The sequence below is a fragment of the Chenopodium quinoa genome, unplaced genomic scaffold (assembly GCF_001683475.1).
Source record: "Chenopodium quinoa cultivar QQ74 unplaced genomic scaffold, ASM168347v1, whole genome shotgun sequence".
In the NCBI taxonomy this organism is placed as follows: Eukaryota; Viridiplantae; Streptophyta; class Magnoliopsida; order Caryophyllales; family Amaranthaceae; genus Chenopodium; species Chenopodium quinoa.
The window spans coordinates 207,558-220,688 of NW_018742214.1; the positions used below are offsets into that span (position 1 = coordinate 207,558).

At 38.0% G+C, this 13,131-nt stretch overlaps 1 protein-coding gene across 1 annotated transcript; it reads left to right on the plus strand.

The window, feature by feature from the left end:
- Positions 1-2,604: 2,604 nt before the first annotated feature.
- LOC110734179 lies at positions 2,605-8,813 on the plus strand. The gene is made up of 6 exons (XM_021914229.1): positions 2,605-3,136; positions 4,329-4,478; positions 4,953-5,211; positions 5,309-5,527; positions 5,615-5,757; positions 8,383-8,813. Exons 1-6 carry the CDS (start codon positions 2,840-2,842, stop codon positions 8,680-8,682), a joined length of 1,368 nt encoding a protein of 455 aa, XP_021769921.1. The 5' UTR covers positions 2,605-2,839; the 3' UTR covers positions 8,683-8,813.
- Positions 8,814-13,131: the final 4,318 nt, after the last annotated feature.

Sequence of the window (13,131 nt, forward strand, 5' to 3'; positions counted from 1 at the left end):
AATAGTTTGGAATAAATTGAATCTTTGTTTGTATGCCTTTGAGATCGCAGGAATCACTTTTCACTATAAGAATCGAGTAGAGGCCAATACGGGCGAATGTGACTCCATGACTCACTTCGTACCATCATCCCCGATCCTCCTTTCGTGGTTTCGAACCATATGGAGTTAGAAATCTCATGGATTATGAATGGGGTGTAACCTTCACGGGTCAATCGTTGTTGCCTATCGTTGTCCCTTAATTGTGGTTGCCTTAAATGATCCGTGAACGGTTTACAAGTTCCTTAAAAACTTGTTGGCGGCTCCCTACTTTGCTTTGTCCCTAATCGTTGTCCCTAATCGTAATGTCAATTCCCACTTCCTAGGAGTGCCAAGCATATTCACCACATGCTTTAACGTAGATGCACCTTGACCGACGCCTACACTTACAAACCAAAACATAATATAGCATTAAAATCTACTCCACACAAATTTTCAGCAATATATACTCTTATTAAACTACTCATAATTTAATTAAAACAAGCTAAAAATGTATTTAAAACCTCATACTTTAATCCCAATTAAGGGGTAGTTTAAATTCTTTCAAGAAACTTAATTTTTAGTATGCTATCAAAAATTCCAGCAATATAAATTAATAAAAACTTGCTGTAATTACGCTTAAAACCCTAAAATTAAAGGTTTAAACCACCCTAAATCATATTCCTTCAATAATCAATTATTTATGAATCTAGGGTTTCAAATTTGGGGCTTTTTAATTAGAATTAAAATTTGAAAATTAATTTGCACCATACTTAATCATCATAAAATTGACACAGTACAAAAATCATAATTTATAATTAGATCTAGGATTTAAACAAAAGAAAAAGAAAAATATTAATTTTTTTCCTGAAAAGAGGAGGCCGAACAACAGCACAACACCACAGCCGGCTGCTGCCAGGTTGTTGGTGGCGCCGTTGCTGTTGGCGGCTGGTGCTGGTGGTGGCCGACGGTGGTGAGCCGAAAAGGGGAAGGGGAAAAGGAAAGAAAAATAAAGGAGAAGGGAGAGAATGTTTACTTTGGGTATTCTCCACTATGGGCAAAGTTTAATTTGACCAAGTGTTGAATATTTATACCCCTTTCTCTAGAAACCCTTCTTACCTAAACTTTTCCTTTTTACTCTTTCCTAATCCCTTTCCTAATTAAACTTTACTAAAATAAAACTAACCTAAATTAAATCCCCACTTAATAAAATAATTAATTAAACAAAAATTTCATTTTTAAAAATATTTCCAAACTTATTTAAAATAAATAATTAAAATGTCATAAATAATTCATTTTAAATTATTTAAATACCCCACAAAATACTTATTTAAAATAGAATACGTATAAAAATATGAGGTATTACAGACGCGGCAAGGGTAAGATCGTCTTTTCTCTCTTTCTTTCTATTTATGTCGTTTTAGTAGTATTAATTGTGAGGGAGTCATGGGGTCAGGTTTTTGTTCCGCAGTGAGTTAGACTCATCGAAACCCAACAATTAAAGGTTTCAAAATTTGACAAAAAAATAACTATGTGTGTAGAAAAAAAAAAGGAAGAGTGGAGTGAAAACTTAGTGTCCCCTTTGACTATTCAAATTGCCACTAAAATTTAGATAAAAACACAATTTTCCATAGCAAAACAAATTTGCAAAAAAAAATAATAATATAAAAACTACTTATTTTATCACAACTTATATAATCTTTCCAGTATGAAAGTAGTACCATAGGTCCATAAACTACATAATCTTGATCTTGACTTTTGAAGGTAATTAGGTCGTAGATAATCAGTGATTGACTCAATTAAATGGACTTATTATCTTAGACAATGCTTCTATGGAGCCTCGTAGGATTTTAGAGGAGGATGCAAGAGGAGTGGCTTTTCCACGGCTAGACCTGGTTATTGGGTAGGGTAGCCCAATGGCAATAGGGTCAGTGTCAAGCTTAAAGGACTTCTAATGATATCGTCTTTAACGGAGAGGGCCCTTATTGGTTAGAGTCATTATAAGCCCAAAGTGTTTGTCTTATTTAATAAATAAAGAAAATAGATAATGTTATAGATATTTTCATATTCATATATCAATTAATCAATCAATAATCATCAATAACTATTACAGGACGCATGGTGGTGTCGGTGGACGGTAGATTAGTTTTGACGTCAGGGAAGGGAGGGGGTGGTTTTAGGGCTAGGGATGGGGAGGGTGGGTGGTTTGGGGGCTAAGGAAGGGGAGGGTGGGCTGATTCGGTGTGGGGGTTAGGGGATGAGGGCGGTTTCGGGATGAGGAATAGGGAAGGGGCGGTTACCAGAGTGGAGATGGGGAGAGGATCAATTTCTTGTGGTGCTTGTGCTTTTTTTTTTCCCCAAAAACATAACCAGCTCATTGGTTTTTAATCGTCAACCTACTATTGACTCAATTCACAATAATTTATAGCCAAATAAGTAAGCTTGTGTCAACTTGCTGGACAATTAACTCAACATGAATTGGTATGAAATTGAATCTTTCATAACCGAATCAAGCTAAACCCATTTAAAACTCTTTATATTTAATCCAAAATTGTTAAAGAGCCAAACTTTCAAAAGTTATTGACATTTTGCTAGACTATTGTAGAATGTCTCAATAGCCACACAACACACAAAATGTGACCAAAGCAATTCCAAATTAAATTTCAATTATGTGTAAAAAAGAAAAAAGAAATTCAATTAAGGTCCATCACATTACATCTCCACGTGGCGTAAAACCAACCCCGATTCAAGTAACAGTGCCATATTTTCTCTGAAAAACAAAATTGCTCAAAATTTAACCAGAAAATACCTTGAAAGGCCAAAAATGGTGGCAACCATAAGTGGTGTTTCATGCCAAAAATCATTGTTTCTGCAAAACCCAGTAAATTTAAGAGATTCAAGTACTAATTTTGTTAGTGGGGTTCCTTTAAATCTACCATATTTGCAGCTAAATTCCAATAAAAAGAAGAGGAGAAATGATAATATAATTAGTTTGGTGGTGGCTTCAATTTCAAGCAAAACTGTTAGTAGTACAAGTAATGGTGGAAGATTTTATCTGAATTTTACCGGGTTTCCGTTTCCTTTGGGTCCTTTTCTTAATAGACGCACAATTCGAACTGAGGTAACCCATTTTATCTAAATTCTTCTTTTATATTTTAATTAATAATTAATTATATAGTTTCAGTTCTTGTTTGATTATTAATACCATCCCCCCTAAAAAGTGTTGAATTTCGTGGTATTATGAACTTTATTATTTAGAAGAATTTAGAGAGAAAAAGAGGGAAATAATTTTTGTTGTTGATATTATAATATAAGTTCAATAGCATCTAATATTTATAGTGATTATTACAAGCTATTTACAGATGCAACTCTTATTTCTACAATTCTGTTATAACAGAGTTATACTGAAGTTTCTAGAAATTAGTATTCAGTTGGCTTTGTATTGCTTGCATGAGCTCGTGTATAAAAGATGCTGATGATTGTTGATGCTATGTGCATTCTGAGCTGTAGGAATTATGGTATTAGCAATCATTCGAAACAAAAAGATCGCGATGGTGCCTACAATTCATCTTTATAACAACCTGAAATAGAGGGTACTAGGCATAATCAATAATCGATGTCTGTGACTTCACACTGTCAAAGGGGTTGATGAGTAGAGGGTACTAGGTATAATTCATGTATGTGACTTCACACTGTCAAAGGGGTTGATGAGTAGAGGTACTAGGTATAATTGATGTATGTGGCTTCACAAGTTTGTAATGCACAAGATGCTGAAGAAGCTAACTCACTAGTGTTTAATGCTCTTGTAATCTATGTTACACGGACTTTTCATTTCACCTCCCGTGTTGAATCCTCAAGACACCTCCCGAAATAGAGGGTACTAGGCATAATTTATGTATGTGACTTCACGCTGTCAAAGGGGTTGATGAGTAGAGGGTACTAGGTATAACTCATGTATGTGACTTCACACTGTCAAAGGGGTTGATGAGTAGAGGTACTAGGTATAATTGATGTATGTGACTTCACAAGTTTGTAATGCACAAGATGCTGAAGAAGATAACTCACTAGTGTTTAATGCTCTTGTAATCTATGTTACACGGACTTTTCATTTCATCTCCCTTGTTGAATCCTCAAGACACTTTAACCCTTCTTTTTGTGCCAAATTCATGGAGACTTTGACAAAATAGCCAAGTCTTGGGCACGTACCTGTGTTGGGTACTGACTCTACTTAGTACCCAAGAGCAACATAGCTGGTAACCGATACATTCCTTTTGCTAATCTAACTCAAACCCATTGTTTCTTTGATTATTCAGATTGTAAAGGATAGCATATGGTCATTTGAACAAGAACAAGCTCTAGGCTTCAGCAGTGTCTCCACAAATATTCGCATGACTGTCATCAAGCTCAAGTCTGGAGGATTATGGGTCCATGCACCCATTGCTCCAACTAAAGAGTGCATCCAGGTTCAGTCACTCGAAATATTATGTTGATTATTATGGTAGCATGTGAATTTCTCTGTTTTTGAGTAGATGCTTAAATTAAATAATCTTCTCTTCTAATTGTCTTCTATTAATCACGACTATATTGTCTATTTATGTTTTCATTTCATATTGGACTGTTTAATTTAATTAACCTTAGGCAATATACAAATTCTATTTGTCAAAATTAGACTGGGAAAGTTGAAGCCTGACTTGTTCTTGGTAGCTTTGTGTAATTGTAATCTCATGACTTAATTAGTTTACTTAATGCATGTTCAGCTTCTCTGTACAAATTTTTTTTGTTCATTGTAATCCTTGTAAACGTCAAACACAGTATAGAATATATGACAAAAGGTTATACTTTGCCAACATCGATATATATTATTGTAGTTGCTTCATCTGCTTACTTTATCAAAAAACATGTGAGCTGATCATTGATTATATGTTCCTCTGTTGCAGCTTGTGAAGGAACTTGGGGCTCCAGTTGAATTCATTGTATTGCCAACATTTGCTTATGAACATAAAATATTTGTGGGACCATTTTCAAGAAAGTTTCCCCGTGCTCAGATATGGGTGGCCCCTAGGCAATGGAGTTGGCCCTTGAATCTACCACTTGAATTTTTTGGTATCTTTCGCTCCAAAACCTTGCAGGATGAAGATTTATCAACTCCATGGTCTGATGAAATCGAACAGAAAGTTCTGAGCTCACCAGAAGTTGGTAATATAAGTTCTGTTGACAATATTCGAATTTATATACTAAAGTTACTAGCAGATTTTTAAACTCGGAGTTCTATTTTACTGCTCCAAACCTTAAGGTATTGGGCCATATGTGGAGGTGGCCTTCTATCACAAGCGTTCAAGATCCCTTTTGGTGACTGATGCCGTGATTTTTGTCCCGAGGCAGCCCCCAGACTGTATCAGCAAAGAGTCTTTATTGGCATCGGCAAAGAATGGTTTAGCTGTAAAGATTCTTAGCAAAGGAAAAGAAGTCCCAAATGAACCGGTTGTTGACAATTCAATGAATCGTCAGAAAGGTTAGCCGTTGTTTTTCTCCTTATCTATAAACCAGACTTTTTCTGGTGTTGGATCTATTAATAGATAGTTGTTTGTTTCTGCTGTAGGATGGGAAAGAATGGTTCTCCAGATCCTATTTCTTGGTCCATCAAATTTGTTAGAACCAAATGCCACGTTTACTCAGATGTCCCAGAAGCTGATTGTCTCTCCTATAGTTAAAACATTGGTCTTCAGCAAAGTTCCTGAAAAGGTATGACAGAACCATTTTACTGAGGTGTTACTCTTTTTTAATTTCTCCCTTTTTTTGAAGGGGAGAGAGGAAAGGATATTGATTAGTGGTAAGGTGGCTGAATCTAGTTGCTATTATTAAGGTTGTGTGGATTGGGGATAAGGTATATTTGGGAGGGAAAACCCTTAAATCCCCTCACATGGCCATTGCCATTGGCCACATGGGGACCGATCTTGTATTGAGGGCCTTGGTTCTGGCTAAACCATCTGTGTTGAGGATAAATCTATCCTTAGAAACAAAAGATTGTAATATTACTTGTTATTTTGATAATATTATTTGATACAAAAGGAATATATATACAAGTGAATTAATATTATCATGAGTTGCTTCTAAGGATAAATTATTTTTCTATTTGAGTGAGGGGTGGGTGTAACCTTAGGTGTGGCAAAACATCCTATGGTGTTTGAAAAGGTTTACTATGTATGGTTGGGACTTAAGAGACCACCTTATCATAAGATGATTAATATAGGTATCTAAGTGGGTGAGAGATGGTTTCTTGACCATGATCTTGTGATTCTTGTCAATGCAGACCAATAGATAGAGCTGATGTGTGCCATTCTGATATAAAAAGAGAAGAATCAGAATAAAATTGCAGAGGCCAAGTTTTTTTTTTTTATAAGTTCAGTGTGCCTAGCCTTTGGGCCTCGGGGCTTGTCTTATACCATAGATAGCCTTAGCAGGTTTCCTATACGAATGAGATTTATTTTTACTACAACTTCAGTAGGATGCGATCAATAATTCCTTGTAGGAAGGCATTATTGATGTCTAGTTGATGTAGAGACCAACCATGACATATAATAAGGGAGAGTTTGAGTCAAATTGTTGTTGGCTTAAAATTGAATGGTAGACATGATTTTATTAAAAGCTCACTGAGTAGCAAGCATGAGATCTTAGTGATTAGGAGAAAAGCGGAATCTACTGTTGGATGGGTTTCATGATAGTCTTTGTATTCTGTATCCTGCTAAGAGGGTATTTGGAGTGAATTATGGGTAACTATTCGAGAATCTTAGTCAATAGGTTATCAAATTGAGACAGCAACGGGGAAAATTTTGAGTTTTGGTTATGACCAACAAAACCAAATACTCCCTTTCCTTTTTTTGATGTACCGACTCACTCTTGACTGGTTATTTCTAGGAGAGGTTAGCAGGGGTAAGAAAATGGGGACAAAGTTGGAGAGAGACTGAGAGATACAAAGGTGGTGGCCTTAGCAAAATGTGGATAAAGTAAGACGGAAATGAATGGAAAGGTTTAAACATTTTTGGGAAAAAAAAAGGGATAATTTGCCAATTACTACCGCAAGTTAATACCACTTTGTAAATTACTACCGCAAATTAAAAAAGTTATGAATTACTACCGCAAATTAAAAAAGTTGTGAATTACTACCGCAAAAAATTTTAAGATGTTGCGATTACTACAAAACCCCTATTAAACCCAACTATGACGTCATTATATCCCTTTAACCCATGTTTGACCATGGTTAAGGGCTTTAACCAGCCCCCCCCAAAAAAAGAAAATGGGTTAGGGATATAATGACATCATGGTTAACGGCTTTAACCCATGTTTGACCATGGTTAAGAGATTCAACCATGGGTTAAAGTGATATAATGACGTCATAGTTGGGTTTAATGGGGGTTTGGTTGTAATCGCAACATCTTAAAATTTTTTGCGGTAGTAATTCACAACTTTTTTAATTAGCGGTAGTAATTTACAAAGTGGTATTAACTTGCAGTAGTAATTGGCAAATTTTCCAAAAAAAAAGGTTAAGACAGTAAAATGTGTTTTGCCAAAAATTGAACAATGTAGAAGTTGGTACATGAAAAACCCTCTAATGGAAAGTGGGAGCATGGAAAAAACTTATAGACCGGAAAGTACTTGGTGATTCAGTTTATTCTGAGCAAGAATGTAATGCAAACCCCTTTATTCAACAAGGCCTGACCCTGCACTGCTGACTACTATACTATGACTTCATTTTTGCTCAGATTCATAGAGTACTTATTTATTACTATTATTCTGCCAGAAGTGACGGGTAGTTCAATCTCTTGGAAGTGATGCAACATGCAAGCTAATGTAGCTGCAATGGACAGAACATTTTTATAGGAAATTTACTTTTCTGGAAAAAAATTCAATAGTATATATATTAGTTTCCACCTTGTAGGAAAATTTAGAGAGAACAAGGAAAAATGAAAGTAGGAGGGAGAGGATGAATGGGAGAAGTATGTATAGGAGAAAACAGGAGGAGAATGTGTCTTCCTCCTGTTGGAGAAGAAATGTTTTCCGTCATTGGGAAGAATTCTTTTTCACCTATGGAAAAATTACTTTCCCACCTTTACAAACAAAACAAAGTTAATTGGGACAACCGCTTTTCCTTGAAATTGTTTTCCTCCCAACTAAACACTCTCTGAGGGCATTTGCTTTCTCTTCAAAGAAAGAAAATTACAAAGCTTTTCTCAATTTTCTTTGTACACAAGCTTAAGTAGTGTTCTGAATTTTGTGTGAAACTTGTAATACGTAGTAAATTTTTTCCAGACCCTTGCTAGTTGCTAATGCTCATTTTACTTATATTTATTACATGTAATAAACATTTAGGTGAGGGACTGGATTGATCGGATAGCTCGAGACTGGAAATTCCAGAGGATAATTCCTGCACATTTTGCAGCTCCAATAAAGGCAAGCAGATCAGAATTTCTAGCTGCCTTTTCTTTTCTGGATGACCTCTTGGGTGAGCAATATGTTACTAGGCCTTCACTATCACTCCTATTCGCTTCATTCATGGGAAAGGCTGCCAATTACTTCCCGCCAGATGATATGATAACATTATCTTCCCTTGATGAGTTCTTAGTTTCTGTGGGAGCTGTGAAGAAAACAGTATCAGGCCGGAAGAGATGATAAGCAACTTCTAATTTCAGCTGCTTAATATGTAAAAATATGTGTAGTACATATCCCTTTCATATCCGTGGAATCTCTTCAAACATTTTTTCTTTCTTTTCTTCTATGATATAAAGGAAAATTGAAGTTAAGATGAGCTTTCTCTTTTAAAATCAGACCAGACTTGAAAAGTTCAATCTGGATAATTGTTTATTGACACACTAGGTTATCACCCGTGCGATGTACGGATTTACCAGTAATTTATCTTTTGATTTTTGTCAAAAAAAATTTTGAGTTTAAAATGTTCATAAGTTCAATTTAGTTGACCTCAACTATGTGTCTATGTTAACAAGTCCTATAAAGACTAATAATCTAATATCAACATAAATCACCAATATAATAGGTATTTTATTTTAAATTAATCACCATTATCTGTTTAAAATTAATTAGCATTTTGTTTCAAAAATAAAAATAATTAGCAGTTGAGCGGGAAATCTTTTCATAAAATATTGCTACGTGTACCGTACAACATTGAAAAAAAAAATGATATCAACGGTTATTAGTTATATAGATTATAGATAGATAGATACTTTTAATTTTGTAATTTTATAAATAACGAAAATTAAAAATAAACATTTAAAACATTTAAACAAATCTAACCACTTACTAGTAGTATTATTTTACTCTGTATGTATTAGCGTACAAATGTGTCCAATTTCAATCGAACCAAACGACACAAATTAAACTAGAACATATCACAAAAATTTATTAAAATCCAATTTACAATAACGATATTGTAAATCGGCTCGCTGCTCGCACCTTCTTCCTTTTTTTTTTCTCATTTCCTGGATCTTCTTTGAGTGCTTTAATTTCTTCTTTCAGTTTCTTTCTCTACTCTTGCTTTCCTGTTCTCTCCTTTTTTTTTTTTTTTTTTTTTTTTTTTTTTTTTTTTTTTTGTTGCAAATCATTTTCTCTTATGATTGAATCTTGTGATATTGCTTCATACCGATCCTTGAATGGATGGAGAAGGACAAATTTAAGCATTCTTGCTAATTTGATACTATCTTGGTATATTGGTATGTCGTATCTCGTATGTGATTAAAGTGCACTTCCTATTGGTATGTCGTACTCTGTAAAGCTAAGGGTGTTTGCAAAGCAGAGAAGTACTTTTGATAGTCTTCCTTCTGAAGTGAAAAAAGGCTTCATATGGAGCTCTTTGAATTGTAACTGTACTGGAAAGATGACTGAAAGTATTGGCTCTTTCTGATAAGATGGATGAGATGAAGTATAGGCATTCAACAATCTTATAAATCTCTTTATGAAAGTAGATAAGCCTGAATAAGTGGCTTTTTTGTGAAAAAAAGGATCACTTTTGGGAAAAAAAAAAAGTCACTTTTGTGAATAAAAATGGTCACTTTTGTGGAAAAAAATGAGTCATTTTTGTGGAAAAAAGGGTCACTTTTGTGAAAAAAAAGGGTCACTTTTGTGGAAAAAGGTCACTTTTCGCAAAATGTTCGATGTACAGTAAAATTATTGTAAACTGGGGGCATACAAAAGTTTTTGAGAACCTATATAGCATCTTATTTTAGAAAAAAAATTCTTTGTGGTGAGTTTTACCAAAGTTATACTACCTCTGTTACATATTATTTGAAACGATTTGACATGAGTAGTACAGAGAAAAAATATTTAATCGTAGCAAATAATATGCAATGGAAGTTGTTTCGGGGTTTTTGTCCCTCGGGAGAGTTACAACACTGAAACTGGATTCAACTGAGGACGCCTGTACCTGCAAAGCAAACGGACCTCCGGATGGTTGGGGGTCCGCCTCCGAAAATTAAGTCAGCAAACGTTGGGAAATAAAACGTGCGGAAGTAAAGTTATCTGCTTGGATTCCAAGCTCAGGTAAAGTGAGATAAGTGACGTATTGTCTCGTATTGCGTGTCAAAAATTCTCTCTCTGTCATAAATGACATAATGTCCCCATTTATAGGGTCCTTTTGAAAAGTGTGCCTTCCTAGGATCTGGTGACCTAGGAATTAGGTCACGCCGTTTTTGCGGCGCCTCGGGATTTGGGCCTTAGAAGGCCGCCATCCCAGGGCCAATGCCTGAGTGACACGTGTCACTGTGCCCAAAAGGATTTTGAAGCACTTTTTGTGTGACACGTGTCGCCACCTGAATGGTCCCTGCTGGACCTTCAGTCCACGTAGGACGGAGAAGAGTCCACCCTCCACGTGTCATCATTCCATAGGTCCAAATGGCACCTATACGGAGGACACGTGGCGCTTTTTGATTGGGCCACCTGGCCGGGTATAAAATACCCAAATCATTTGCATTGCACGTGACTTTTGTGACAGGTGTCAGTATCTGAGTGGTCAGATTCAAAAATTTTATTGGAGGGAAAAAATTAGGGTTTTACCCCCCTATAAATAGTGAGGTTTGACCCCCCCCCCCTGGATTCACACCTTGGCGAATCTCTGGAGAATCTTGGACTTTTTGACTTAAAGAATCTCAAAATTCCCTAAGCGTTTTTCAAGCATCCGACACTCGGCCAACAGTCCGACCGTTCTTTAGTCAACCAGGCGTCTTTCTCCCTTCTTCTAAAGGTAACGCCTGTATTTTCTTTTTACTCTTCATTTTTTCTTTGTTTTCGAAAAAATGGCTCCCCAATTGCATGCGGCACGGCATAGGATAGTGATCAGCCGGTCACCGGGGACGGCTGAATCTAGAACTAGCAGTGCCGAATGCTTGGCCAAAGACCCTGCTTTGCGGACTTCTCCGAATCCGACCGTTTCCGTGTCTGTGCAGGACACTATGGCCAGAATCAAAAGAACAGCAAGGCAGTGTAGCTCCGATGGAGTTTTCTACCATTCGGATCGGTCGACTGTTTATTCAGACGGCTCAATAAGAGTGCCTCGAAGTGAGCTGTCGGAACACCCTGACAGCCCTTCCTATCTTCCTCCTACCCCCACCTATTACCATTCGCCCACATCTAGTGGAACTCCCAGTGATGGAATCCTGGGGGAGGCGGATGAAGAATATCAACCCGGGCCTTCTGAACAGGCGCCGGAAGAGAGTCTAGGGGAGGACCCCGCTGGCATCAGTCGGCGGTCCCCTAGCTCTGATGAGAGCTCTCATGACGAGTCGGCCTCGTCATCTTCTTCAGAGAATGCCTCCGTAACTTCAGAGGAGGCTAGATCAAACATAGATTCTGCCAGAGAGACTCTGGCAGTGGATAGGGGGGAAAGCTGGGCCGAGCCGAGTGCTTCCAGGCGCTTGGAGAGAGCCCCCTACTATCAGCATGTTCCGCCAGGCAGGCGGAGCGCCATGGCATCCGGCCTTGCCAATTTTAGGCACAAGGTCGTCCTAGGCTATGGTTACACTTTGTCGGTCCCTAACGAGGGCGACACCATAACCTGGCCGAGCCTGGCCAGCTATCAAGACAAAACATTCGGCTGCTATGAAGCGGCCTTCTAGGCTGGCCTCCGCTTCCCTCTCCATCCGGTCGTGGAGAGGATCTTGGACAGATATCAACTGTGTATCTGGCAACTTGTACCCAACTCCTGGATCAATATTCTGGGGTACGTTGCCGCCTGTGAGATGCTGCAGGTGGAGGCGAGCTTTGAAGCGTTCGCCCACATGCACTATCTGAGCAGGGCGCCTGCTAGGGGCGGTGAAGGCTGGTACACCTTGACCACTTGCAAGGGGTACATGATGGTTGTTGGCAAAGAGAACAAGTGGAAAGACTGGAGGACTAAGTTTTACATAGCCAAGTCTGCCGACAGCCGCCTGAACCAAAAGTATAACAGGTGGAATAAGGATCCACCTCTCCTAGCAGGCAGGAACGCATTGCCGCCTGTTCCCAGGGGGGCAAAGGAGGAGATCATGGACGCGGGGTTGTTTACCGTGTCCGTGTGGACGAATGATGAGGGGGAGAAGGAGGTCACCCCTCAATGCTATCTCCCTTTGTATAACTGGTTTGAAGAAGGAACATTCTTAGCCGCCTGTGGGCTAAGTTCTGAGATGCCGAGAGGTAGTCGGCCGTCTGTTTTATATGCAATTTACTTTTGCTTTTCAGTACTTGTTTAATGATGCTAACACTTGTTCATTTTTGCAGACAAAGCAATGGAAAAGCTCTCGGCCACAAGGAAGCCGGCTGTATCTGCTGCTCGATACAGGTTGAATGTCCTAAACAGGGCAGAAGTAACCACTCACACCAAAGTGGACGAGCAGAAAACTGGCGGCACCTCCAAGGTAGAAAATTGTTATACTTTCATTTCTGACCAATATTAAATTTGCCCGAATGATTTCTAACTTGCGTTTATCTTGTGTTGATGTAGGGTGCGCCTTCCAAATCTCCTTCAAAACCATCCGACCCTAAGGTCCAAAAGACAAGGGCGGGTGATGTGAGCGCATCCGGCAAGGGCGGTCGGAAGCACATTGCTCATAGGCCCAAGAGGGGCCCAGACGCCTC

Bases quoted from the DNA above. Each gene is read 5' to 3' on its own strand.
- LOC110734179 (XM_021914229.1), top strand. From the start codon at position 2,840: ATGGTGGCAACCATAAGTGGTGTTTCATGCCAAAAATCATTGTTTCTG. The intron at 4,479-4,952 runs GTTCAGTCACTC...CCTCTGTTGCAG, and splicing joins CAACTAAAGAGTGCATCCAG to CTTGTGAAGGAACTTGGGGC. The intron at 5,212-5,308 runs GTAATATAAGTT...CCAAACCTTAAG, and splicing joins TCTGAGCTCACCAGAAGTTG to GTATTGGGCCATATGTGGAG.